Source organism: Stenella coeruleoalba, assembly GCF_951394435.1.
Source record: "Stenella coeruleoalba genome assembly, chromosome: 19".
In the NCBI taxonomy this organism is placed as follows: Eukaryota; Metazoa; Chordata; class Mammalia; order Artiodactyla; family Delphinidae; genus Stenella; species Stenella coeruleoalba.
In genome coordinates, this window is record NC_137165.1 from 7,816,988 (window position 1) to 7,844,864 (window position 27,877).

The 27,877-nt window shown below is 41.3% G+C and overlaps 1 protein-coding gene across 2 annotated transcripts in view; it reads left to right on the top strand.

Annotated features, from left to right (window-relative positions):
• Window positions 1-27,877, top strand: part of STX8 (syntaxin 8) — a 237,998-nt gene that overhangs the window by 22,735 nt on the left and 187,386 nt on the right. For both annotated transcript variants that reach the window (XM_079903517.1, XM_079903516.1), the window contains one exon: window positions 20,802-20,926. In XM_079903517.1, the coding sequence (XP_079759643.1) occupies window positions 20,802-20,926 (125 nt within the window). The remainder of the gene's footprint in view (window positions 1-20,801; window positions 20,927-27,877) is intronic.

Here is a 27,877-nt window from a genome sequence, read left to right on the forward strand (position 1 = left end):
AGCGTGGGGCGGGAGAAGCAAATTTCGTAGGGGAGGAGGGGCCAAGTAGAGGTGATGGTTGGAGGAGGAGACACGGACATCCTTCTCTGTCGTGGAGGTGGCCGTTCTGATGACTAGTGACGGTGACTGTTAGGTGAGAGCCTCCTGTGTGTCAGGCTCTGCTTCTCTTCATTGTCGTTTAATGATATTGAAGGGGCCCACTTGGGGCTTAGGTCTTTTTTCCCCCAGGTTTTAAAACTTGAATATTAAAAAAATTGTGCATTCCAATAACTAAAATCATTTGAACAACAAGAAAAAATGGCACCCTGATTAAACTGCATTTTACAGCCCACAGGACACCTTGAGACCAGCTTACTCTTTATTCTAGATTTCACTGCCGTCCCACCCAGCCTCCTCCTTCACCAACATGCAGGTTCTTTTCCTTTCCTGCCAGCCAGACAGGTGGATGGGAGAGGCGGGCGCGGCCTTCGTTGTCAGTAGTTTTCCATTCTTCGATGTGAAAAGGGGCAGCACAGTCATTTAAACTTGATCTAACCTCTTTGCATCTTACAAAGTTAAACAGCTACAAGAAGTAAGATAAGGCAATGCTTGTGGAATGTACAGTGCATGTTGGCGGCGCCTCCTTAGGGCTCGCCTGCTTGCTTCTCCTGTTCAGTCACTTCTTTTGAAGGCAGTGGATTTTTCTCTTTCGTTTCTGTTTTCTTCAATCTCGACTTACCGACTTTCTCAATCTCAGCCCTATCGGGTTTGTCCGACGTGGCTGCAGAGGAAGAGGAGCGAGTTACTAGCGAGCGAGGTCCGGCCTGCGCAGTGGTCGCCGCTGAGTCTGGGCCTTAGGTCTTCCTGGGGGGTATGGTTGATTTTTGGTCCCCCCCTCACTTGGGTCGACGAAAAATAATAATAGAAGAGTCTTATTGGAGCCAAACTGAGGACGAGCCCGGAAGCGTGCTTCCCAGATCACTCTAAGAAATAGCTCCAGAGAAGCAGGGTTTTTAGCACAGTTTTATATCTTGTCAGAACAGAGTACGTTAAACAAGTCAGGGATACATTTCTTCAAGGTTTCAGAAAAACAGACCAGGATGTATACGTACAGCAGGTACAGGATGAACTTGGCACCTGGGAAGTGAATCTTATCAAAGGAGGATTAACGTTGGCGTCCCAGGAAGAGGGGCCTTTAATCTTTATTTTTAACATGGACGGTCTTTACTTCTGGTTAGTGTGCCCTTTCCTTTAGTGATTAAAACAGGTGTACAGTGTATATTTGATAGGCCACAAACAGGCTGTTTCAGGTAGCGTAAAATTCAAGTTAACTCGTCTATAAGCCAGAATGACTTCTCTAGATCTCAGTATGTCAAAATTACTCCTATTGCTTGTCACCCCCATCTCTTTTTGGTCACCCCTCTTCTCTCCTGTGATAATCTGTTTGCTATTTAAAGCCCTACCTGTTCACGTTCAGCGTCACCTGGGTTTGTGTTTAGAAATGTAGTCTCAGACCCCACCCCCGCCCTACTCAATCGAATCTGCATTTGAACAAGATCCTCAGGTGGTTTGAATGCCCCTTCCAGCTTGAAATAGTGCTTTATATCACCTGTTCTTAATTGTGGGACTCAGCATCAGAATCACCCACGAGGCTTAAAAAAAAAAAAAAAAAACAAGCGTCCAGACCATATACTTGCAGAGTCTGAACGAGTGTCTGGTGGGCGGCCTGGGTAGCCGTAACACGGTGGGGAGCTCCTCAGGGGTGGGTGGCAGGGTGAGAACCACTGCTTTCTCTCATGGGGTCCGAGAGATGAGCGCTAACGGCTTACACCTGCGTGTTTTCTGTGTGCCAGGCACTATGCTAAGCTGTACGTGCCTGTGCTCTAGATCTTTATAACATCCCACTTTACAGGAGAGAAGCTGAGGCTTGGAGGGGTCAGGTAACTTGCACATGATTCTAAGCCTAATCAGTCTCAGAGTTTGGATTTCCTCTGGATCTGTGTGTCTTCAGATGGGAACTCTTAACCGTTGCACCATAAGAAGAGCTGGACCAGGAATTAGAAGCGCTCGGCTCTGTTGCCTCCTAGTCAGTCATCTGGGCTTCAGAATCATTGACTTGAAAATGGGGGTGTGTGTTCTGCCTCTTTTTCATTGTTTGGACCAGCTGAGGTGATTGGAACGTGAAGGGCTTTGTAAGCTCTAAAGCCTTTACAACTACAAGATGAGTGCTTGAGGGGGACCTGGCCTCCCTGACCAGTCTCGTTTCATGTTCTGCACCTGGTTCTCCTCCCGCCTATTCTCACCTCCCACGGCTCCTTCTGTGTCCCTTTCCTCAGTGCCCGGCTTGCTGGCTGTGGTCTTGATGGTAAACAGTCGCACATTGATTCTAGCAATGGAATCCATGATGGCAACGACTTACCTTCCTGGACATATTTGAGCTGAAGCCTCCTTAAGCCCAAAGTAAATGAAGCGGTAGGAAGATTTTAGGGAATTTAGCAGGTCAGTAGCAGAGGTGTGTCGGATGGAGGCCCACCCAGGCCTCTGAAGTCCTATCACCTGGACGCCCCCTGCTCCTCCTGTTTAATTTAAGGCTGATCCACCTGGTGGGCCTGCAGGTGTTGCTTATGGGTGAATGGTTGGTCTGGCCAGGGACAGAAAGACCAGCCTGAGGGGAAACTGAAGCAGGGGTAACTAATTACTGAGGGTTTGCAATAATGAAGGTAACCGGCCAGGCTGATTTCCATGCCCTCAAGATGAAACTTTGAGGGAACCATAGATGTTTTATTCAGACACAGAAATCTGGAGTAATTCAAAGTAAGCTTGCAGAAGAGTTGACAAGCGTGTGAGCCCTGTAGGGAGACATGACTTCTGAGGATTGGCTTGATGAGGTAAAATGGATAGAGCAGACCGTGGTGGTCCACTCCAGGCACCATGGAATGCGCCCGAGAATGAGAAACCAGTGCGGCAATTAGATATCGCTCCCTGTGAAGAAAGTCCGTAAGTCACTGAGGTATGAAAGAGGAAAGGCAATGGTAGGTGGCCTGGAAGGTGAATTATTGGTGAATCCTTGTCGGGCTAGGATTGCTTTAGACCCACTGGACCCATGTCTGTATACCTGTCTGTATTAGTTTGCTAGGGGTACTGTAATGAAGTACCACAGACCGGGTGGCTCAAACAACAGAAATGTATTTTCTTACAGTTCTGGTGGCTGGAAGTCCAAGGTTAAGGTGTCACCTTCAGGGTCGGTTCCTCCTGAGGGCCATGACAGCAGGATCTGTTCCAGGCCTCTCTCCTCGGCTTGTAGATGGCCGTTTTCCCCTCTGTCTTCTCCTCTGTCATACCCGCGTGTGTGTCCGTGTCCAAATTTCCTTTTCTTACTGGATTAGGGCCCACCCTCGTGACCTCACTTTAACTGCCTCTTTAAAGAACTTATCTCCAAATATTGTTCCATTCTGGATTACTGGGGGTTAAGACTTCAACGAATGAGTTTTGCCGGGGGTGGGGGTTGGGAGGGATGGACACAGTTCAGCCCATAATTGTCCAAAAAGTAAGTCCTACACACATTCTGGGAGAATCTGATCGGTAAGGAAATGCATACAAGGTAAAACCGTTCTCAAATTCTTATGTAGAGGAAGCCCTGGGAAATTGCTCAAGGGCTGTGAAATGAACCCCTAGATGGCACTGCCCAAGCCCAGCTCGTCAGGGAGGATGGCAGCAGTGCAGAGCTGATGGAGGCAGGCAGTGCGTGTGTGGATGAGCGTGTGCACGAACACAGGTTAAACTCGAGGAAATTGCTAGAAGTAGACTGTCTTAGATTTGAGGTCAGAGTTTCCAGTCTTTGATTTCACCCACATGCCCATGTCAGAGTTATTTTTGCCTTTTTTTTTCAACCCCGAATCCCCACCTTTGAGTCCTCCCCTTCCTTCCCCAACCTCCCATACCCAAATAACTCTTGCTTGGACCTAGCCTTCTGAGGATCTGAATTCAGTTGTAGACGTGAATTGGATTTGGGTTCCCAGTTCGATCTTGCCCTCCCACCTCCTGACTGTCAGGCTGCCCGGTCATTTCTGAGACCTTGTCGGGGACCTTTCAGCTGTGTCCCTGGAGAAACCTCATTCCCTCCCCTTCCCGTCGGTTGCTCTTAGGGTCTCCGGTGACTCGCAAAGATTTCTTCAGTCCTGCAGATTCCTAGTTCTGGGCTCCTCCATCGTTTCCTTTTGCTTCCCTAATCTCTGGATTCCTCCAGTAGTTTTGATGGCTTCTGTCATTCTTGATATCATTGTGGGTTGCTTTGTCACTGGGGGAGGCAGGGGGTGGGGGGTGGCTCATGTCTTGCTTTTAGGTCACAACCTACAGAAACACATTGGTCAGGAAGCCTTATCAGAACTTGAAAATGTTACAGACCTGCTCTCTCTGGCACATCTTGTCATTCATGCTAGACCATCACCACAGGTACTGTTGGAGAACTGGGGGTGATCTGCTAATCGGTATTTCGAAGCCCCCTAATGACTGGCGGCAACACCGCAAGATCAGTTAACCCAACCAGGACTCCCTGAAAACTGTCGACCCTCCCTGTCCTCCTGAGCTCTTCCCTCTTCTCACCCCAAGTCTTTGCTTTCTCTCTCTCCCCCATCCCTCATTCTCAGGAGTCCTTTTGCCATCCCCTGCCCCCCAAAACTTTCCTCCTCTTTCCTCTTCCTCGTCATATGTGGACTTAAGCAGAGGAGAGTATTGTCAAACTTCAGTCTGGATTAGCATTTCCTTTAAACAGACACGAGTGTAGGAATCCCATAGTTGAATGCGTAGCTGTCATGTGACGGAGTCTGAGTTTTACCTTACGGATTACTGATCCTTATTCTAAAGCAGTAAGCCTTGATGTGAGCCTTGGTCTCAGTAAGCAATGGTTGACTAATTGAGGACATTTGGAAACTTGTTAAAGAAGTCTCTGTAACAATGTCTCTTGGAAGAAGATAAGCCCTAATTTATAAAGCAGTGACACAGCTTCTGATTGAAAACCCTGCTGCCCTTTATATTTGAGAGCATTGCCAATTCTCACAATTAGTTAAATCTTTGTAAAGAGAGAAAAAAAAATCACTGCATACTTCAGTGCTCTGTGACCATCTCAGAGATTATGTGATGAACTCGGCTGTAGTGGGTGGCTAATTGGGTAAGCTTTAATCTTCACACCACCAAGTATATTGAGGATTATAGGAAATAGGAAGTTATTTAGAGGTTGAGATGGTAATGTGTCAGGAATCCTATATTAACAAGCAGACCAACTGCTAACATCAAAAGAATAGAAGAAAATGAAATGTTCACAGTTTCTTAGAGTGAGCTTTACATTTAATTTCAGATATTTACTTTTCCTTGGAGCTGCTAAAAATATATATATATATACTTCCAATTTATATATCATTTCACTGTATTGGCAGCCAAGGGAGGCAAAAGAAAAATTTGCATTGAATATACCATTAAAAGTATTGCCCTTCTACCATTTTAGATCATTGAATGTTTTCTTTCAATTTAAAGCTTGATGTATAAGAAGGATGATTTCCATCTGATAGTACTGAGATTTCCTAAAAAATTATTCGTTTATACTTTGTTGCTTGAAGTTATGAACACATGATGAACCGACTCTTTCAGAAGAGGAAATCTCTGAGGAATATACTCCTGCATCATTAGCTGTGAGACAACGGATAAGCCATAATTTATCCTTTTTACTTATGCCCCAGAAATACACTAACTTTCTGGGTCATCTGGCATGTAAAGGATATGCTGAAATCAGTAAAGATGTGCTTCTCTCTCTCTTTGAGTGACCCCAAGGATAGTTGAACTAAGGTGGTATTAAGTGCAGTCAAGAATATTAAATTTCTCTGATAATTTAATAAACTAGTTAAGGAATAAAAAATGTAAATGGACGCTTTTCTTCTGAGTGCCTGTTATGAGTGGTGGCAAAAAAACCCTAAACAAAACAAACGAACAAAATCTAGTTTTTACATTTGAGCTCTTTACAGTTCAGCAAGAAAGACATGAATTAAAGATTCATACAAATACGTAAAATCAGTTCAGCAGAAAAATATATTGTGCTTTGAGGGAATATTAGTGGGGAGCTGATTTAGCTAGGGAAGCCATGTGGTTTTAATATATATTTTTTTGCAAGCCTATATTTTGTTTCTCCATCTAAATTTTAAATACCTTGAGGACGGGGACCAAAACCTAACACAATGGTTAATAACTATTTGCTCACTGAATGAAGATCTTTTGTTTTTCCAGTATCTTTTATAAATACCTAGTGGGAGTTTGGTATATAGCAGGCGCTCAGCAGATTTCTGTTGATTGAAAGGTAGACTGAGTCGGGATGTGATAGGCTGGGCTCTGTAAACCTGGGACCCTCAGGGGAATACCAGATGAAAGCATTTTTTGCCTGCCTTATATAAAGTGGTGGTTCTCTGGGACAGCTCCCTTCAAAGGGTGATTCAGGGTTTCCCACCATGTGGCTGTGCTGTGTTTGACACGAGACCGCCATGTTCGCTGTGAGAGGAGAAGAGAGAGGGTGTGGAGGCCTCACCCCCTCTCATATGCCATCGCCTAGAAGTTGCGTATGTAGCAGCCCGTTGGCCGTAACCAATCACATGGCTCCAACCTGCCTGCCGGGGAGGCTGGGAAATGTAGTCTTTGACTACGCTCACAAAGAGGCGCATGAAATGCGACTTGGGGCAACCCCTCACTTTTTGTCTCTGTCTCACTGATTATTTGGGATGGTTTGATGGAAAGATAAGTAACTTTGGTACATAGTCTGCCTACTTTCTCAATTAGCGGAGATTAGAATCAGAAGTTAATAGAGGCACGTGAGGTGGGCTGAGAGGCGACCCTGGTGGGGTTTGTTCGCCTTTTATCATGCTCATTCTGAAAGAGTTCAGGCAGGCAGGGGAAACAAGACAAATTCAGTGCAAATGGGTATATACAGTGCAGACTAGAAAGGGAGGTTGTGTCTGCAGCAGTCAGAGGAGGAGAAGGACCAAGGAAAGCACCTAAAAGGTCTGGAAAAGAAGACGGTGTTTATTGTTCTTACCCTCATCAAGGGGGTGCCTGGTTTAGCTCACGCATTAGTATTACAGCCACGATGCCCTCAGCTGCAGGGAACAGATAACCCTACGCAAAACCACTTACATAAGGAAAAATACCTCTGTATAATAAATTACAAGTTAGAGAATTGAAAGGGATGGTTAATTCCACAGTCGGTGATGATCCAGGTTCTGGCCATGTTTTTGTTTTGCCTTCGTCTTCAGACCGGCTCCTCTTGGTCGAGAATACCTGTAGAAAGTTCCCAGCCACACTCCAGACTTCAGTAGGAGAGGAAGGAGGGTGTGTCTTGCATAACTAATGTATTCACGTGGCTGAGACATTCTTTTTTCGAAACTTTCTATTTTTTTTTTTTTTTGAAGATGTTGGGGGTAGGAGTTTATTTATTTATTTTTGCTGTGCTGGGTCTTCGTTTCTGTGCGAGGACTTTCTCTAGTTGTGGCAAGCCGGCGCCACTCTTCATCGCGGTGCGCGGGCCTCTCACTATCACGGCCTCTCGTTGCGGAGCACAGACTCCAGACGCGCAGGCTCAGTAGTTGTGGCTCATGGGCCTAGTCGCTCCGCGGCATGTGGGATCCTCCCTGGCCAGGGCTCGAACCCTTGTCCCCTGCATTAGCAGGCAGATTCTCAACCACCGCGCCACCTGGGAAGCCCGTGGCTGAGACATTTTAAAAGCACTTAACAGTGTTCAGTGAAAAGCCTCCCTCCTGTGTGCCCCCCTCCTCAACAAATACCAGTGTTAATAATTTTTGGTATATATTTCCAAGGTTCTCTTGAATATATGCCAGCAAATAGGAATATTTTCTTATTTCCCTCCATCTTTTACACAAACGGTAGCATACTACACAACTTATTCTACAGTATTCTTTTGTCATCTAAATATCCTGGAGATCTTCCCAAACCAGCACATGAGGTTTTGTCATTAGCTTTGAGGTTTTTTTCTTTTTTTGAAATATGAGGGTTGATGTTGTAATTGAATCCTCTGTCATTAGTTTTTTTTATAGCCTTATATTTCATTGTATGCACTATTGTAATTTAACTAGTTTCCTATTGATATGTGTATTGTTTCCACTCTATTACATTTGTGTATATATATTACATAGTTTTTTTTCCTATTACAAAAATACAGTGGTGAATAACCTTATACATAAGGGATTTCATATGTGTGAAGGTCTAGGTCTATCTCTAGATAAGTTCTTAGAAAAAGGATGGCTGGGCCAAAGGATATATGCATTTATAATTTTCATAGAACCAGTTTAACCTTGTACTAGCAACTTATGTGACTGCCTATTTCCATACAGCCTTCTCCAAAGAGTGTTATTAAATTTTGTATCCTGTTCCAATCTAGTATATGAAGATAGTTCTGATGTTAAATTTTTGTTAAATTTGTTTCCTCTGTTAAATATTTGATCCATTTGGAATTTGAAGAGTACGAATCCCACTTTTTCCCTATTTGACTATTTTTGTGACTGACTACATTTTTTTTTACTGAGTCATCCACCTTCACAAATTCTGAGATGAGATTTATCGTATAATACATTCGCATACATGTTTGGATCTATTTCTGGACTTCGTAAGATATTTCATTGATCTCTGCTAATACCATTTTGTGGCTTTATTATAAGTTTTAGTACATGATAGGGCTAGTCTTCTGTCATTGTACTACTTAAACAATTTTCATTTAAAAAAAACCCTCAAAATCAGCTAATCTAATTCCAAAAAAGAGAAATAACTGTTGGTTTTTTAAAAATTGGGGTTACATGAAATCTTAATCCTTTATAATGTTGAATTTTCCTACCCAAGAATATGGGTTTTTTTTTTCTGTTTGTTCAAGCCATCTTTCAGGCCTTTCAGAATGTTTTCTTCAAATACACATTTCTGGTTTAATTTATTTTGAGGTATTTTATCGTTTTGGTGGTAGTTTTAAATTCAGTTTTTCATTTCGTCATGCTTTTTGATGTTTATATGAAAACTGGATATCTGGATGCTATTATATGTAAACAATCTAATTCTGATTGTTTTCAGTAGTTTTTCTGTTGATTCTCTTGTATTTTCCAGTTATTTTCTAAGGGGGGAGAAAAAACACCTCCTGGAAGCTTCACAGTAGACTTTGGCTCAAAACAGAAGTAGGCTAGGATTGTATCACATGCTATGTTATACCAAGAGCCGTGGTGGAATGGAGTTGCCATGATTGGCTTGGTTTATTCAGGATAGATACATCCCTGAACTGAAACTGAGGACAGGCTTATGTTCCCTGAGCAGTGGAGCCTTGAACAAAATTGAATTCTGATAACAAGGGAGAAAGGACATAGAGATGTTGGGTGGGACCACTGTACCACCCCTCCTCTGTGTTCCCTTAGCAACAGTGACTCTCTTCATCTTGAAGTTTCTTCTGACACCAGAGACTCCAGGTTCCTCACTACTGTGACCTCAGTAAGTTCTTGAAATCCCAGAGAAGTGGTAGCTCACTGGCCTTCTGGGTTATTTTATTTAGGTTCAAGTGGAACTTGGATAATTGCCTTAAATCTCTAGTTCACTGTTTAAAGAAGCTGGGCTATTTACTCTTACCTGTATTCCTGAAGAGGTTTAGGAGAAGTGCTTTCGAAGTAGAACCCAGTTTCAACAGCAACACATTTATACAGTTTCATAGAACTGGCTGCTTCTGTGGACAGATGATCTTGTGCATTTTGTTAATTATTGTTTAATTCCATTTGGGAGGTAATAGCTTCTGACTTTGTCTCCATGTTCTGAAGAAACCTAGGTTAAATAGGTTAATTTGTTGCAGGGACTGATACTTAGGGACAAGAGGGAGTGTTTGAAACATGGACCGACTTGAAAAATTTGGAATATATGTTGCCTTAGCAGTTTTTTTTCTGTATTAACTACTGGTCTGATACTAGCCATGCACAGTGTACGGTGACCATGTTTTCTTGGGGGGAAAAACTGGATATGTCATATGACCAAGTATTTCTTTTGACTTTTCTGGAAGAGGCAGTTTGGTTGATAGTGTCAGGCCAAAATGTTGATGCTTTGGGATGTTCCGGTGGTTAATGGGAACGAATAGAATACTTGCTTTTGAAAACATGTAAAACATAAATTTACTTTTAAAGATGTTTATCACATATAAACACCCAACTGTACAAAAAGGTTACCGATGAAAGCTGGAGTGCCCTCCCACTTCTGGCATGCATTTTCCCTTTTCTTCCCTGGAGGCAGCAACTTCTAACAGTTTTGTGTATCCTTCTAGAAAGGTAATACACATGTATAAGGATACACATCTCCAGTCACTCTCACCCTTTCAGTTTTTAGTGTGAATTATAGTGTAAAATGTCCTCTTTACTGTGCGTTACCTTTTTTGTCTAGCAGTGTATCTTGGGTCTTATGAAGTAGGATGTTTAAATAGTACTCTTAAATATCTTGAAATTGTCTCAAACTTGACAGAATAGCTCTTTTGAAGTGTTTCAGTTATGTATACTAACAAGACTGATTATCACTTGAAGGTCATTTAGCCCAGATTTTTTTTTCTCCGTGGGCTAGGAAAGGAAGCTCTGTTAGCAGCTTGACTTCCAATTAGATACTAATAGTAAAGAAGGATTATCCATTTGGATGACTGATCAAGGGAGTGAACCCAGAGACGTTAAGACCTAGGTAAATATCAGTCGTTGCAATCCCCACACTGTTGCTCAAGTCAGTGAAGGTGGCCAGTTATCACTGTGTGATACAGCATGGTCTGTCCATGAGCTCGCAGCAGCAACCTGGTAGTTCCTCTCCTAGGAAGGTCTTGAAAGCTGGACAACAAAGACATACCAAATGAAAACAAACTTAAAAGGTGCTATTTATAACAGTATTTTAAAAACAGGAGATACGTAGGAATAAGTCAAATGAAAGTATGAAACCTCTATACTAAAAATTATAAAGCATTTAGAGAAAGGAAGGAAAACCTAATAGAGGGGTAACCATGTTCACAGATTGGGAGGACTCCGTACTATAAAGATGTTAGTTCTCTTAAAATTGATCTGTAGATTCAGAGCAAACCCGTTTAGATTCCCCAGCCAGTTTTTTTTGTTGTCACTTAAGCTGATTCTAAGGTATATATGGTAATTTTGAAGAGCCAAGGCAATTTTGAAGAAAAAAGTTTTGAACACTCACGTGATCATTTATCAAGACTTAACCGTAAAGCTGCAGTGTGGTGTTGGCACAAGGACAGGCCAGTAAACCAGTGGATCAAAATAGAGTCCAGAAACAGCCCTCCATACACATGTTGTCACATGATTTATGACAGGTGACACTGCAGTGCAGTGGAGAAAAGATCTTTTCAATAAATAGTGTTAGGTCAGCTGAATGTCCACATGGAAAAAAACCAAATCTTAGCCTCTACAGTCAACCTTCCATGAAAATCAATTCCAGAACGATTGTAGACCTAAATGTGAAAGGTAAACTAAAACTTTTAAGAAAATGTAGGAAGATATCTTTATGACCTTGAGAATAGGCAAAGATTTCTTAAACAGAACACAAAGACTGAATGTGAAGGAGATGCATGGTAAATTGGATTTCATTAAAATAAATTCTGTGTATCAAAAGATAGCACAGAGAGAGTCAAAGCCAAGCCGTAGAATGGGAATCTAGATTTGCAGTGAATCTATCTGGCACGTAAGATATATTTGACACGGAATATATAAAGAGCCCCCATAAATCAAGAAAAACTCCTTAGGGAAAAAATAGGCAGACAACTTGATGTTGTACTTGACAAAAGAGGATGTCCAGTGGCTGAACACATGAAAAGGTATTCAGCCTCTCCAGTCATCAGGAAATTGCAAACTAAAACCATGCTGTCATACCATTACGCCTGCCAGATTGGCTAAAATTAAAATTACAGATGTCTCAGGAGTTACTAAGATGTGGAGCCACTGGAGTTCTCATGTCCTGCTGGAGGGACCATCATTTTACAACCACTCTGGAAAGCTCTCTGAAAACTGTACTAAAGACATGTACGTGTTGATAGCATCCTTCCAAATAGTCCCACCTGGAAACAACCACTGAACACCAACACTGTAGCGGATAAATACATGATGGCGTATTTTATACAATGATCCTAATGAGAGGAAACGATCTACAGCCACACACCACACACTGGATGCATCTCACAAACACAGCACTGGGTGAAATAAGCCAGGCAGAAGCTTGCGTACCGTATGGATTCCATTCCTATAAAGGCAGGCCTTGTATCTGGTGTTATCAGTAATGAAAGTGGTTCCCTTTGGGGGAAGTAGTGACCAGAAGGGGGCATGGGAGGTCCTGGGGTTCTGCTTACGCTCCGTTTCTTATCCTGGGTAGTGATTAACTGGGGGTGTTCACTTTGTGAATTCTTTGAGCGCTACGCTTCGGTTTCTTTGCCTGTATGTTCTACTTGAATTTAAAAATTCGTGAATACACATGTATACACACTTTTATGTAATACATATGTATATATACTTATAAGTATACTTACATATACACGTATACTTACAATTTATAGCATAATGTATACTTACGTTACATATATGCTTAGCGTATATATTACATATGTATGTGTATGTATACGTATATAGCCGTGTATACTTATGTATAAGTATACGTGCATATATACACTGAGACGCTTGTGTATCTATCCGTATGTGTGTGTATGTATGTATGCACACACATACACAGCTATGTCTTGAACAGGCCACAAGATGGAGATGTAAGTCAATAGAAGGGGAGACATACTCAGACCTTTCCAGTTCCTAGATTTTTAAAAGTTAGGGTTCTCCTCCCTTGAGAGTGAGGAGAGAAGGGTTGATTGCTTGGAGTGTCCAACTTTGGAGGAGGAATCGCTTACCGTTCAGTTCTCTTTCATCTTTACCCCCCTCCTCTGTGTCACCGCAAACCCATTTGTCATGTTTAAACTTCCTCCTCAGGGCCTCTCTGTAGACTTTTTCCCTGTCCATCTGCAAGCTGCTTATTCTTGTTTCTTTCCCCCTCTTTCATCTTCCTTCCTTTTCCTGTCACATCTTTCTCTTCCATTGCTCTTCTCCCCCTGGAAAAAGATGTTTGGTTTTGGCATTTCTTGGTTTTAGTTTCTGCTTCCCATTCTTAATTTTGAAAGAGAGGAACCCTTTCAGTGCCTTTGATAGTCTTCACTGAAATGGTCTTTACTTTTGTGGGTCTTGGCTGCCTTATCAGCTCTCCTTCCCTGGTTCTCCCGCCCTATGGGGAAATGACTCATCTTTTATTGAATTTAAAACAAATTATCCACACGATACACACTCATGATAACAAGTCAGTCTACACTGAGGTATGACCCAAAGTTAATACCCTCTCCCCCTTCCTTCCCTCCAGTGTCATTCTCCTGATGTAACCTGTGTTAACCTCCCCACATTTATCTGTGCTTGTACAAATATTTACAAGTGTAGTTACATGAATATGCATTTTCCTTTCCTATTTTGTGGAAAAAAAAAGAATTTTACATATTACTCTGTAATTTAGTGTTTTTCATTTAAATTTGGGCATTCCTCTAACAAATAGATTTAACAAAATTCTCTTCAATAGCTGCATTATTTCACGATAGAAATAGGCAGTCACTTTTCCAGCCACTCCCCATTTGATGAATATTGGGTGGTTTAGTTTTTTGCCATTACAAACAATGATGTAAATATCCATGAAGACTGTGGCTTCTACCTCTATAAGACAGATTCCCCTAAGTGGGGTTATTGGGACAAAAGGGATGGGTGTTCAAAATGTAACAGGTTCTGCCATGTCTGTTTCTTAAAAGTTATAGTGCTTTACGTTTCCTCTGACGGTATATGGGAGAGCCCATTTCCCTACACCGTAGGTGTCGGCAGGTGTTACAGAACTGGTTGGGTTATGCTGATCTGATGGGTGAGAAATGGTATCTTGTTTTGAATTGCAATCCTTAACTACTGGTACAGTTGTGACTTTTGATGGGGAAAATAAAAAGATTTCCTACTTCTGCATGATTACTTTTATTTTTTTTGCGGCGTTGGGTCTTCATTTGCTGGGTGTGGGCTTTCTCTAGTTGCGGCGGGCGGGGGCTGCTCTTTGTGGTGCGGTGGCTTCTCGTTGCAGAGCACGGGCTCTAGGGGCATGGGTTTCAATAGTTGCGGTGCACAGGGTCAGTAGTTGTGGCTTGTGGGCTTAGTTGCTCCACGGCATGTGGGATCTTCCCGGACCAGGGCTCGAACCCGTGTCCCCTGCATTGGCGGGCAGATTCTTAACAACTCCGCCACCAGGGAAGTCCTCATGCATTACTTTTAAATGATAAAACTCACTTGGGAATTGAAAAAGGAAGCAAATTCCTGGCAGTGAATAAACAGGAAGAAGAAAGGAGTTACCTATACACACTGTATTGTAAGTTATGTTGACTCATTTTTTATAAAGCCTCTATAATACTTTCCAACTTGTGCTTCTTATAAGTGAAAATTGTAAAGAAACTGAAAAAAGAAAAAAATTCTCTTGTCTATTAAAAGAAGGACTTCCTTGGTGGCATAGTGGTTAGGAATCCGCTTGCCAATGCAGGGGACACAGGTTTGAGCCCTAGTCCAGAAGATCCCACGTGCCGTGGACCACGGAGAACAGTCCGTGATGGTTTATAAGTATGTGCTAAATGATGTGGCCTGGGCCATAAATGGTCTAGGAGATTGGAGAAGAGAGAGATCCATGTGAGGTGGAGGAAGTTGAGAAGAACTGGATGGAATGAGACTTGAGATCGCCGTTGTGGAGTGAGTAGGGTTTATACCGCTTACGGTTTCCCTCGTTCTTTAACCCTACTCTTTCCAGACCTGTAATTTCCATACCCATCTGTGTATTGGTGCCTGGGTGGTTGCATAAAAATTCACCTGAGGGAGACTACAGATTTCTGGGCCTTGGCTCCAGAGGGAGAGGATGCCATGATTATTATGAATTTGAGTTTTTGGATATGAACTAGGTTGATAAGAAACAAGGTTATTGAGGTGGAAGTGATGACTGTATGGGCGGTACTTTTGTGCATCTCGAGCATATACATTATTCACACCCTTCAACAGTTTCAATGCCAAATTTGGATTTTTGTACATCAGCTGACAAATATAAAATTCTAGCATAGAATTTTTAACACTGTAGAGCATTGTAGTGTTTAATTCTACTCCCTTCCAGCCAATTTCATTTTACTGGACTTGCATCTTTGTCCAGAGAACAGTGTTAATTTGCACAACTAATTGAATATTTTAGTGCCTTGTATCTTTAAATGAGTGAGAATGGAAACACATATAAAGGGGAAAACAGGTTGAGGCAAAGATGGAAATCACTGGGCACGCCTAATGCCTAAATGCAAATTGTCAGCCTCATTGGGTTCTCATTGGATTTATCATTTAAGTGTGTTTGGTCCTGCAGAACAAGGTGAAAGAAGATGTAGAACATTTGTTATTGAAATGAGTGTCGAAAAGGCACAACAGAAACTCCCTTGTAATATGGAAGCATATTGTTGACTTTCACTCTTTGTTTCTAAACGTGTTTTCAAGACTCCACTGTGTAATAAAGTAAGGAGCTGCTTGTAATAAATGGTAATTATTGGTTAACATTTATTTTGTACTTTAATCGCTAACCAGCAGATGGCGCTCAGTCACCAGACATCTGGCAGAGCAGCTAATTCATCTTTCACTTAGAATTCTTAGGTTTTTATACACCAAGGTCGTAATACAGAGCACAGAAAACTACTTAGTATCCTGTGATAAACGATAATGGAAACATAAAACGTCTACATGTGTATAACTGAGTCACTTTGCTGTACGGCAGAGATGAGCACAACATTGTACATCAACTATATGTTAATTTAAAAAAAGACAAAACCTAAGAATTCTGTGGTTTTTTTTTTTTTTTTCAATCACCCGTTCCTGTCCTCCTTCGACTTTGCAGGTACCATGACAGTGACATTAAGGTCAAAGTAAAGAATTGTTCCCCTTGGTTTTATTTGCTTGATTTTAGATTGCCTGGATGACTCGAGAACAGCACACAGAGGTTTCTCAAATTCAGGTCAGAGGCCAAAATAATGACTTCTGATGGCCTTTCCCCCCCCTGCACTTGTGTTCTTCTGTGAGCTGTTTTGTTAAGTTTTACTGTTACATTTAAAACTTCTTACTGGTAACGTTTAGCCAGCAGTGAATAGGGAGAAAAATGAGAGTGGTTTACAATTAAAAAATTATTTGCTTACGGTAGATTTTAAAGATGCTGTTGTGAGACTTGCCTTGAATGACATGTAAGTAAGAGATTTTCCTTGCTTGAGGTCTTACTGTTCTGGACTAATACTAATTAGTCTAAACAAATTGAATAATCTTTATTCAATTAGTTAACAACAACAAAAATTTGAGTACTTTGCAAAAGGCTCAGTGTTAGGCATTTATTGTCCCTGGAGTACCAGCTTCCTGAGGTCAGGTACTTGTCTCTCTTGTTCTCTTCCAAGCCCCTAGATTCATGCTGGCACATAGAAGGGACTCAGTAAGTGTGTGTAGGACGGATGGTTGGATGAATAGGTGGATGGGATACAAAAACAGAATTGGGCAGAGTACTGGACTTAAGTTAGCTGTCTAGTAAATATGGCCACAAGTAGCCACAAATCCATAGCTTATGATCTTGACAGCAGTTTTACTTTGGGGTTGTTACGGGAGTTATGTCGAAATCTGAGAAAATCCCGAAAGGAAATGAAACATTTCCCTAAGTTGTGTCAATTCTCCAAGTCACCCAGTTTGGAAATCTTGATCCTCTGTCTCCATTCTACTCACCAGCACTTGTGGAGCTTTCCTTTGAATTGCTGGGTGAATCGTCCCTTCCCTGCCATTCCATCTTGGCATTTCCCTCATCCAGACCCCCATCCCCTTCTGCCTAAATTGCACTAGCCTTCTGGTCTACCTCCCTGACTGCGGCCTCTCCTCAGTGTAAGCCAGCCTGGATATTGTTGCCAGATTTTGCCTTTAAAGAATGTATGTCAAAGGAAACTATTTCTGATTGAAATTTGAGCCTCTGTGCATCTTTATATTTATGGAAAGAAACTAGCTGAGAAAGCTTTGAGAAGGGAAATCACCCTTTCAGACCATAGTAGCATTTTCACATCTACAGGCAAGTCTAGTTACAAAGCTCTGTAGACTCGATTCAACTCACTGACACCCTAGAAATATCATCTCTAGTCCTGACTGCAAACCTCTCTGTGGCCTGTGAATACTCAAACACCGATGTTTTTTCAGACAAAACAAACACTTTTATGGTCACTTTGACATCTTTTGGAAATGCTAAGAAAAGCTGCTTCTTGGAATCCACTGCTTTTTCAATTCTATATTCGGTTGATAAGCACACCCTCCCTGTGAACTCTAACAAGTTTCAACTACATTTGTCAGCAGAAAAACATGGATTAACTGCAAACCCCCCATATTGTCATAATTTAATAATGTGTATCACTTTCTTTTGGGGATAAAAATGAAATATTTTTACAGTGTCAGAAGGGACTAAAACTTTTTGGTCAAATCTTAAGACAGATATCTAACCTGTTTAGTAATGTGACATTTATTTGATAAGTTCCATTTTATTAGATAAGTTCCATCTTGAAAATATGGGTAAAAATGATGGATTTATTTTTAAAAACATTTCAAGTCTACCCTAACCTCAGAAGCGTAGTATTTAGCATTTCCTTTCTTTAACTGACTTTTCAAAGGAGAAACACTCCTTCATTGTCCTTCCAAAAGTGGGCTTGAGCTGCAAGGTGTTTTAGTGACAGAATTCCCGTTCAAGTTAAAATTCTCTCCATCTGCTCGAACAACGTCAGTCTTTGCTGCTAAACTCTTGAAGGCAGGTGGCAGTTAAGATTTCTTTTGCCTTTTTTTTCTTTTAATCTCAAAATAAATGTTAAATATCCCTCTCATTTTGTCTCTCGCTTAAAAAGCTCAGTGGTTTTCTTAGTTCTGTTTCATAAACCCGTACTGAATGCTTCTCCAGCGTACTCAGAGGAACTGTCTTTCTGGTCCTAGGGATATAAACATGACTGTCATGTGGCCTCTTTCCTTCCAGAGCTCATAATTTAGGAAGGGAGACAGGTGAGTAAATAACTAACTACAATCCTGCTTGATAAATGCCACGTTGGAGGTTTTGCACGAAGTGCCGTGAGAGCACCAGGAGTGATGGATTTAAGGGAAGAGGGGGTGGGGACGGGAATCGGGAAAGACTAAACAGCAGAAGTGACATTTGAGTTGAGCCTTGGGGGATGAATAGAATTTTGCCAGATGGACAAAGGGGTGTGGGGGTGGGGACCCTCCAGACTCATACAAAAACATGAGAGTGTGAAAGTTTGTGCCTTTGTCTGAGACGTGGTAAGAGTCTTAAGGCTGAAGGAAGAGTAGGGTTATGGAAGGGGGTGTCGGGAGACGACGTTGCAGAGATCACTGGGGCCATGTTGTAAAGCTTAAGTTTGACCTGTAGCTTCTAGGGAGTCGTGACAGTTTTAAAATAGGGGAGATCTCCGGTCTAGAAAGATCGTTCTGGTAGCAGAGTGTAAGGGGATTTGAATCAGGGTGACTGGGAACAAGGAGACCGGTTGGAGGCTATGAGCTTCTTCTACATGAGAGATGATGAAATGGGGCATGGACTTGAGAACCAGCTCCAAGGGAGGTCTTGGGAATTGATGAGATGTGGCCGGGGGGGTGGAGGTGAGGGGGGGTTGGATGACTTGGGAATACAGTGATGCCGCTAGAGAGGATAGGAGAAGAAACAGCTTATGAGGTGAAGGTAGTGAATCTGATTTTGGGTGTGTTGAATTTGGAGTGGAGTTCCCAGCTGGAGAGTCCTAAAGGAAAATCCATAAATGTAGATAGAAGAGCCTGTAGGGAGATGGTGTGGGTAGAGAAATTTGAAAGTCGGTGATTTTTCAATCAGGATGAGGGGTGGGAGGACCTGCCTCCCCTGGATTGTGATATGTGGGGTTTCTTTTTAACTATTTGTACGCCGTTCCTCCCCAACCGTCAGATTTCTGATAGTGCCCTGCCAGGGCGGGAGCCCCCAGGTGAGAATCCACCACCATGGTGACTCAAGAGAATATGGCCCGTTTCATTCATATTGGGGAGTAAAAATGGTGTAAGCACTGCTGGCATCTGTCCTTACAGCATGAAACCACAGATAAAAGTGCCCAGGGAGAGACAGTATAGCAAGAAGAGAAGATCTAACTAGAATCCCTGAGGCACACTTCTATTTAAAGGGCAGATGGAAGAAGAGGTACCTGCAAGTTACAGAGAAGGACCTGCCCGTGGGAGAGAGTGGCATGGAAGGAGCTGAGGGAGGAGGGGTTTCCTGGATACTGGAAGAAGGTCAGCAGTGGCCAGTGAGGCCTGGAGGGACGGGGGAAGTGAGAACTGGCACGAGGTTTTGGCAGTAAGGAGGTTATGGTTGAGAAAAGCCTCAGCAGTGTGATGGGGTAGAAGTTGGATCACGGGGGCTGAAGAGTGAACCCCAAGGGTCAAGAAGTGGAGCTGGTGAGCACGGTCCATTCTCTTTTTTTTTTTTTTTTAATATTTGGCTGCTTTGCGTCTTTGTTGCTGCTCACAGGCTCTCTAGTTGTGGCGAGTGGGGGCTACTTTTTGTTGCGGTGCACGGGCTTCTCATTGCGGGGGCTTCTCTTGTTGCGGAGCACGGGCTTTAGGCACGCAGGCTTCAGTAGTTGTGGCTCACGGGCTCTAGAGCACAGGCTCAGTAGTTGTGGCGCACGGGCTTAGTTGCTCCATGGCATGTGGGATCCTCCTGGACCAGGGCTTGAACCCGTGTCCCCTGCATTGGCAGGTGGACTCTTAACCACTGCGCCACCAGGGAAGCCCCTCATTACCATCATTTTAAAAATCCTATGAGTCATACTATAGAGTGAGTGGCTGTTCCCATCTGGGTAGAAATGGTCGGATATGGTTTCATCCACAAGATGCTCCTCACAGTTTGCACAGAATGTGGGCAGGTGGAGGCAGAAGGGGAAATACCTGGAGTGAGAAGGATCCTGTAAACATGGGACTGAGGCCAGAAGTGTGTGTTCTGTGTTCCTGGGCCAGCAAGGAGCCCAATATGTCTCGTGCAGAAGGAGCGTATGCGTTGCGAGAGGGAGTCAAGATTAGGATGGATAATTCAGAATTGGTGTTATAAATGCTATGCCATATTCATAGACTTGGTTTTGAAACCCTGCATGTGTTTCTATCTGAGCAGCCAAATACGAAATAAGAAAGTAAGTGGTCATTTTTAATGCTAGGGGCATTAAAAAACCTGTAGGTTTAATGCTAGGGGCAAAAAAAACCTGTAGGGGCAACGTTATATCTTCTCGAGAAATAATATTTGTGCCTTTGGTGCCACCTGTGAGACAGACTTTGTCCTAATAGAAAGGCCACTTCCATTTGGCCTTGTGTTTTGAAATTTAAGACCTTCATTTATGATTATGGACTCAGATGTCTCATGGAGGATTAGTAAAACTATTAGGCGCTGCCACAGTCTCCTTTACAGGCTGTAATTCTCCTGGGGACCAGGCTTGGGCCTTAGTTATCTGCGTATCTCTTCCAGCACTGAACACAGTTGCTGGCATAAACTAAGCATGCAATAAATTGCAGTCGAATTGAATTTTCAAAGCAGGCGAGGCTAGCCCCCTCGGCACTCGTGGGAGTGATTTGCAGCAGAGCTATGCCTTTCGAGTTACGTAACGCCTGTAATCTTGTTCTCAGGTCCAGCCTGATGACTGGAGGGGCCAAGCAAGGAGGACCCAACCCGTGGCTCTTCGAGGAGCCGGAGGAGACCAGAGGCTTGGGTTTTGACGAAATCCGGGAACAGCAGCAGAAAATTATCCAAGGTACTAAATACCCCAAGAGCGCGGGCTCAGAAACATTGTCAGATCTGTTACCATAGCCTTGGGGGTATCCCTCATACCCACTGAAAGTCGGAGGTAAAACTGTTGCTCTTGGAGAGCTCTTGGCGCTTTTGTGCCTCAGGGTACCTGAAGATCAGACAAACGCTGTGGTCCATCCAGGTAGCTCATGGAAGTAGGGATTCTCTCCTGGGAGAAGGACAGAGCAGTTCTGAGTCTGATCAGTCCAGGTGACTCTGAGGCGTGTGCCCCCTCCCTGTTCTCCACGATTGGGGATCATTCTCCAAAGAAAAAGACTCCATTTTCTTCACATATAAGTCAATTTGTTTTATTTTTTACTTTTTAATTTTTTATTGGAGTAAGGTTGCTTTACAATGTTAGTTTCTGCTGTACAAAGAAGTGATTTTGGCTTTTACCTTCAAGTTCATCTTGCCCAGTGGCTTTTAAAACTGCTAATTTCTTCTCGTCGTTAATTTCAGAAGTAACGCCTATTTGTTATACAAAGTTCAAACAATATAGGGATATATAAGGTGAAAAGCTGTATCTGTTGTTTCTCCAATCTCAAACTGTAAACAGACTAACAATATATTTCCTCAGGCTTTTTTCTATACATATATACTGTATATTCAGTGTAAGCACACATATATTTTACATAAATGAGATCATGATATAGATAATTCCACAGCTTTTTAAAAAATTTAATACGTGTGATAGACATTTTTCATGTCAGTGTTACAGATGTTCTACTTTTTTAAAAACAGCTTTATGGAGGTGTGGTTGACATCGTAAATAGCACATATGTAAAGTGTATGCTTTAGTAAGTTTTGATACGTGTATACACCTGTGAAACCATCAGTACAATCCAAGTAATAAACATAATCATTACTCCTGACAGTTTTCTTCATGTCTGTCTGTAAATCTTACTGTCGTCCCTCCCACATCCCCAGGTAGCTACTGATCTGCTTTCTGTTGCTATAAATTAGTTTTTTTTTTTTTTCTGTATAAATGGAATCATACAATATGTGCTCTTCTGTTGGGGATGGGGTGGGGTCTGGCCTCTATCTCAGTGTAACTATTTTAAGGTTCATCCGCGTTGTTCTGTGGATTAGTATTTCATTCTCTTATATTACAGAATAGTATTCCCTTGCATAAATTGACCACAGTCTGCACATCCATTCACCTGTTGATGCGTATTTTGTATTATACAAATAAAACTGCCATGAACATTCATGTGCAAGTCTTTGTATGGACATACATTTTCATGAATGACTGAGGCGTATGTTTAACTTTATTTTAAACATCTTTATTGGAATATAAGTGCTTTACAATGGTGTGTTAGTTTCTGCTTTATAACAAAGTGAATCAGCTATACATATACGTATATCCTCATTATGTTTAACTTTTAAAGACACTGCCAGACTCATTTCAAAAGTGGTTGTACAATTTTACATCGCCACCAGAAGAATTTGTGTCCCAATTGCTTCAGATCCTCGCCAAAGAGTGTTATAGAAAGTCTTTTTAATTTGAGACATTCAGGTCGGTGTGTAGTTGCATTTCATCGTGGTGTTAATATGTATTTCCCCAATGACTGAATCTTTGCATGTGCTTATTTGTCATCAGCGTGTCTTCTTCGATGAAGTGTGTGTTCAAATTGTTTACCTATTTTTAATTGGGTTGTTCATCTTTTGTTACTGAGTTTTAAGAATTTTATAAAACATATCCTTTTATATGTTTGTCAGATATTTATGTTTTAGAAATATTTTCTCCCCATCTGTGGCTTATATTTTTGGTTTTCTTAACAATGGCCTTTAAAGAGCAGAGGTTCTTAATTTTAATGAAGTCCAATTAGAAATCTTTGACTACCTAAAGCCACAAAGATTTACTGCCTTTTTTTTCCTAGCAATTTTATAGTTTTAGGTTTTACAATAGGTGTATGGTCTATGTTGAATTGATTTTTTTTAATATAGCAAGATGAAATGCATTTCTTTTTTTTTCATTTGCATATTTATTTGTTCCAGCACCATTTGAAAGAAAAGAGCATCCTTTCTCTACTGAATTACTTTACTCTTCTTGGAAATCAATTGACCGTATATGGTGTGGGCCTATTTCTGGACTTTCCGTTCTGTTCCATTTGTCCATTTGTTTATCTTTACATCAGTGCCACACTGTCTCCATTATTGTATCTTTGCCACAAGTCTTTAAGTCAGGTAGTATAAGTCTTCCAACTTTGTTCTTTTTCAAAATGTGACTGGCTATTCTAGATCTTTTGCGTTTCCATATGAATTTCAGAATCTGCTTTCAATTTCTACAAAAAAGCCTCGTGGGCTTTTGATTGGGATTACACTGCATCTTTAATTTGGGGAGAATTGACATCTTAACAATATTGAGTCTTCTGATCCATGAATATGGCATATCTCTCCATTTATTTAGTTCTTTTTCTCAGCAGTGCTTTGTAGTTTTCACTGTACGTCTTGTACATCTTTTATCAGATTTATCCCTAAGTAGTTCATATTTTTTTCTTATTAATGGCATTTATAAATTTCTACTTCTGATTGTGGCTAGTATAAAAATACAATTGATTTTTTGTATACTGACCTTGGATCATGCAGCCTTGCTAATAAACTCACTAATTTATTAACAGCTTTTGGGTAGAATCTATAGGACTTTCTATACAATGGTCAGTGCCATCTGTAGATAAAGACAGTTTTACTTTTTTAAAGACTTTTTTTAAGAGCAGTTTTAAGTACACAGCAAAATTTAGAGGAGGGTACAGAGAGTTCCCATATAACCCCTTTCCCCACACATGCATACTCTTCCTCCATTATCAACCACCAGAATGGTATATTTGTTATGATGAATTAACCTACATTGATATCCTAATCACCCAAAGTCCATAGTTTATTTTAGGGTTCATTTTTGGTGTTGTGCATTCTATGGTTTGGACAAATATAAAATGACACATCCTTCATTACAACATCATACAGAGTATTTCCACTTCCCTAAAAATCTTCTGTGCCCTGCCTGTTTATCTCTCCCTCCTCCCTCAACCCTTGTCAACCTGTGATCTTTTTACCATCTCCATTGTTTTGCCTTTTCCAGAATATCAGTAGTTAAAATAATACAGTATGTAGACTTCAGATTGGCTTCTTTCACTTAGTATGTGCTTAAGGTTCCTCCATGCCTTTTCAAGGCTTGATAGCTAACTTCTTTTTAGCACTGAATAATATTCCACTCTCCGCTTGGACCAAGTTTGTTTATCCATTCACCTTCTGAAAGACATCTTGATTGTTTCCATATTTGGGCAATTATGAAAAAGCTGCTATAAACATCTGTGTGCAGGTTCTTGTGTACATGTAATTTACCAACTCTTTGGATAAATACCAAGGGGTGCAATTGCTAGATCACATGGTAAGAATGTTTAGTTTTGTAAGAAACCACCAAATTGTCTTCGAAAGTGACTGTACCACTTTGCCTCCCCACCAGTGATGAATTGAGAATTCCTATTGCTCTGCATCCTTGTCAGCGTTTGATGTTGTCAGTTTCCAGGGTTTGGTCATTCTAATAGACGTGTAGTGGTATCTCTTGCTTTAATTTGCATTTCCCTCATGACTTATGATGTGTGGAGCATCTTTTCATATGCTTATTTGCCATCTGTATGGTTTTTTTTTTTGTTTTTTGTTTTTTTGCGGTATGCGGGCCTCTCACTGTTGTGGCCGCTTCTGTTGCGGAGCACAGGCTCCGGACGCGCAGGCTCAGCAGCCATGGCTCACGGGCCCAGCCGCTCCGCGGCATGTGGGATCTTCCCAGACAGGGGCACGAACCCGTGTCCCCTGCATCGGCAGGTGGACTCTCAACCACCGCGCCACCAGGGAAGCCCTGTATTTGTCTTCGGTGAGGTATCTGTTAAGACCTTTGGTCCATTAAGAGTTCTTTGTATATTTTAGGTAACAGTCCTTTATTAGATGTTTCTTGCAAATATTTTCTCCCAGTCTATGATTTGTCTTCTCATTTCCTTGATAGTATCTTTCACAGAGCAGATTTTAATTTTAATGGAGTCCAGCTTATCAATTATTTCTTTCATGGATTGTACCTTTGGTTTTGTATCTAAAAGTCATTGCCAGACTTCTCGTTTCCTGTTCTGCCTGTAAGGACCTTGGAAGTCACCACTCCATGCTAACAATCAGTAATATAATCTGAACAGACTGGAAAAGTCACCAACTTTTCTTGGATCTGTAAGAGAGGAGGGCACAGGGCAAATCACTTCCTGCAAGACTGGAGAGACAGGAGAATACAGGGAGTCACAGCTTACTGGAGCAGAGACTTCTGAGCAGAAGCCAGTGTGGGAACCAGTTGGGTAGGAAAATCTGAACTGTCATTGATGAGTGGCTGGAGGCTCAGTATGGACAAATCTGAGAATTAAAAACTCCAGGGGACCCAGTCATAGTGGGGTCCTCACAGTTATGTGAGATTCACCTCTAGGAGCTCTACCAGGTTCTCACAGTAAATACCAGAGAAAAATCCCCTCCTGTTTCTGGTAGAGAGAGGGGAAAAGGAACCATTTTGGAATATGCTAGAGCACTCTGTTCTTAACAAGATTTCATCCTCAGGAGAAACTACTTAACCAGGACCTAACTTGCTAAAATTATATCAGTCTAACTGACTTGGGGGAAAGGAAATGCCTAACTCTCTAGCCCACTAGCCATCCTGTCCCACCTAAGTGGCAAGGGGAGGAAAAAACTTTGAAACCCTTGTGACGTTCACAGCCCAGAGACATAGACTCACTAAAGACTGGGACCTAATGATAGGACTGTAGAACACTCCCTTAATGCCCACACTTTACCACCACCTTTTACTAAAAGTCTTTTTACAGCAGTACATTTTACCACATACATCCTGTCTAATAAGAAAAAATTACAAGGCACACCAAAAGGCAAAAAAAAAACATAATTTGAGGAGACAGCAAGCATCAGATCCAGACATGCCAGGGATGTTGGAATTATCAGACCAGGAATTTAAAACAATGATTAACATGCTCAGGATTCTAATAGATAAAGTAGATCGCATTGAAGAACAGATGGGCAATGGAAGCAGAGAGGAGGAGCCAAAAAGAAATGCTAGAGGTCAGAAACACTGTAACAGAAATGAAGAATGCCTTTGATGGCCTTATTAGTAGACTAGATATGGCTGAGGGAAAGAATCTCTGAGCTTGAGGATATCTCAATAGAAACCTCAAAAAGTGAAAAGCAATAAGAAGAAAGATTGATATAAAACAGAACAAAGTATCCAAGAACACTGGGACAACTGCAAAAGGTGTAGTAGATGTGTAATGGGAGTACCAGAAGGAGAAGAGAGAGGAAAAAACAGAAAAAATATTTGAAACAATGGCTGAGAATTTCCCCCAGGTTAATGGCAGACACCAAACCACAGAGTTAGGAAGCTCAGAGAACACCAAGCAGGATAAATACCAAAACATTTACACCTAGGCATGTCATTTTCAAAGTACAGAAAATCACAAAGATAAAAAAAATCCAAAAGAATCTAGAAGTAAAACAACACAAAACAAACAAAAAAGAACCCTTCACTTCTAGAAGAACAAATGTAAAGATGACATCTGACTTCTCAGAAACCATGCAAGCAAGAAAGTGGAGTGCAATCTTTAAAGTGTTGCCAAAAAAACCCTCCAAAACAATCTCATCAATCTAGAATTCTGTACCTTGTGAAATTATCCCTCAAAACTGAAGGAGAAATACTTTCTTAGACAAATGAAAATTGAGGAAATTTGCCAGTAGATCTGCCTTGCAAAATGGTTTAAAGGTTATTTAGAGAGAAGGAAAATAATATAGATTAGAAACTTTCTACATAAAAGCATGAAGAAGGAATGAAGTGATAAGAAAAAAAGTCATTGCCATACTCAAGGTCATCTAGGTTCTCTCCTATGTGATCTTCTAGTAATTTTATAGCTTTGTTTTACTTTTAGATTTATGATTATTTTGAATTTTTGTCAAGAATGTAGGGTCTAGATTCATTTTTTCGCATGTGAATGTCCAGTTGTTCCAGCAACATTTGTTGAAAGACTGTCTTTACTTTGTTGTGTTTTCTTTGCTGTTTTATCAAAGATTGTTGACTGTATTTATAAGGGTCTGTGATTCTCGGCTCTCTGTTCTGTTCCATTGACCAGTACCACACAGTTTTGATTACTATAGCTTTATAGTAAATCTTGAAGTTGAGTAGTGTCAGTCTTCTAACTTTGTTCTTCTCCTTCAATATTGTGTAAGCTCTTCTGGGTCTTTTGCCTCTCCATATAAATTTTAGGATCAGTTGATATACACAAAATAACTTGCTGGGATTTTGATTGAAATTGTGTTGAGTCTATAGATCAAGTTGGGAAGAACTGATACCTTGACAATATTGAGTGTTTCTATGCATGAATATGGAATATTTCTCCATTTATCTAGTTCTTTGCTTCCATTCATCAGTTTTGTAGTTTTTTTCATTTAGATCTTGTACATATTTTGTTTGATTTATACCTAAGTATTTCACTTTTGGGAGTGCTAATGTAAGTTGTATTGTGTTTTTAATTTCAAATTCCACCTATTCGTTGCTGGTATGTAGGGAAGAGATTGACTTTTGTATATTAACCTTGTATCCTGCAACCTTGCTATAATGGCTTTTTAGTTCCTGGAGATTTTTTGTCAGTTCTTTTGGATTTTTTACTTAGGTGATCATATAACCTGCAAATGAAGTTTTCTTTTCTTCCCAATCTGTATGCCTTTTCTTTTCGGATTGCATTAGCTAGAACTTCTAGTACAAGGCTGGAAAGAAGTGGCGAGAAGGGACATCCTTGTCTTTTACCTGACCTTAGTGGGAAAGCTTTGAGTTTCACATCATTAAGTATGTTGTTAGCTGTGGGGGGTTTTGTTTTTGTTTTTGTTTTTG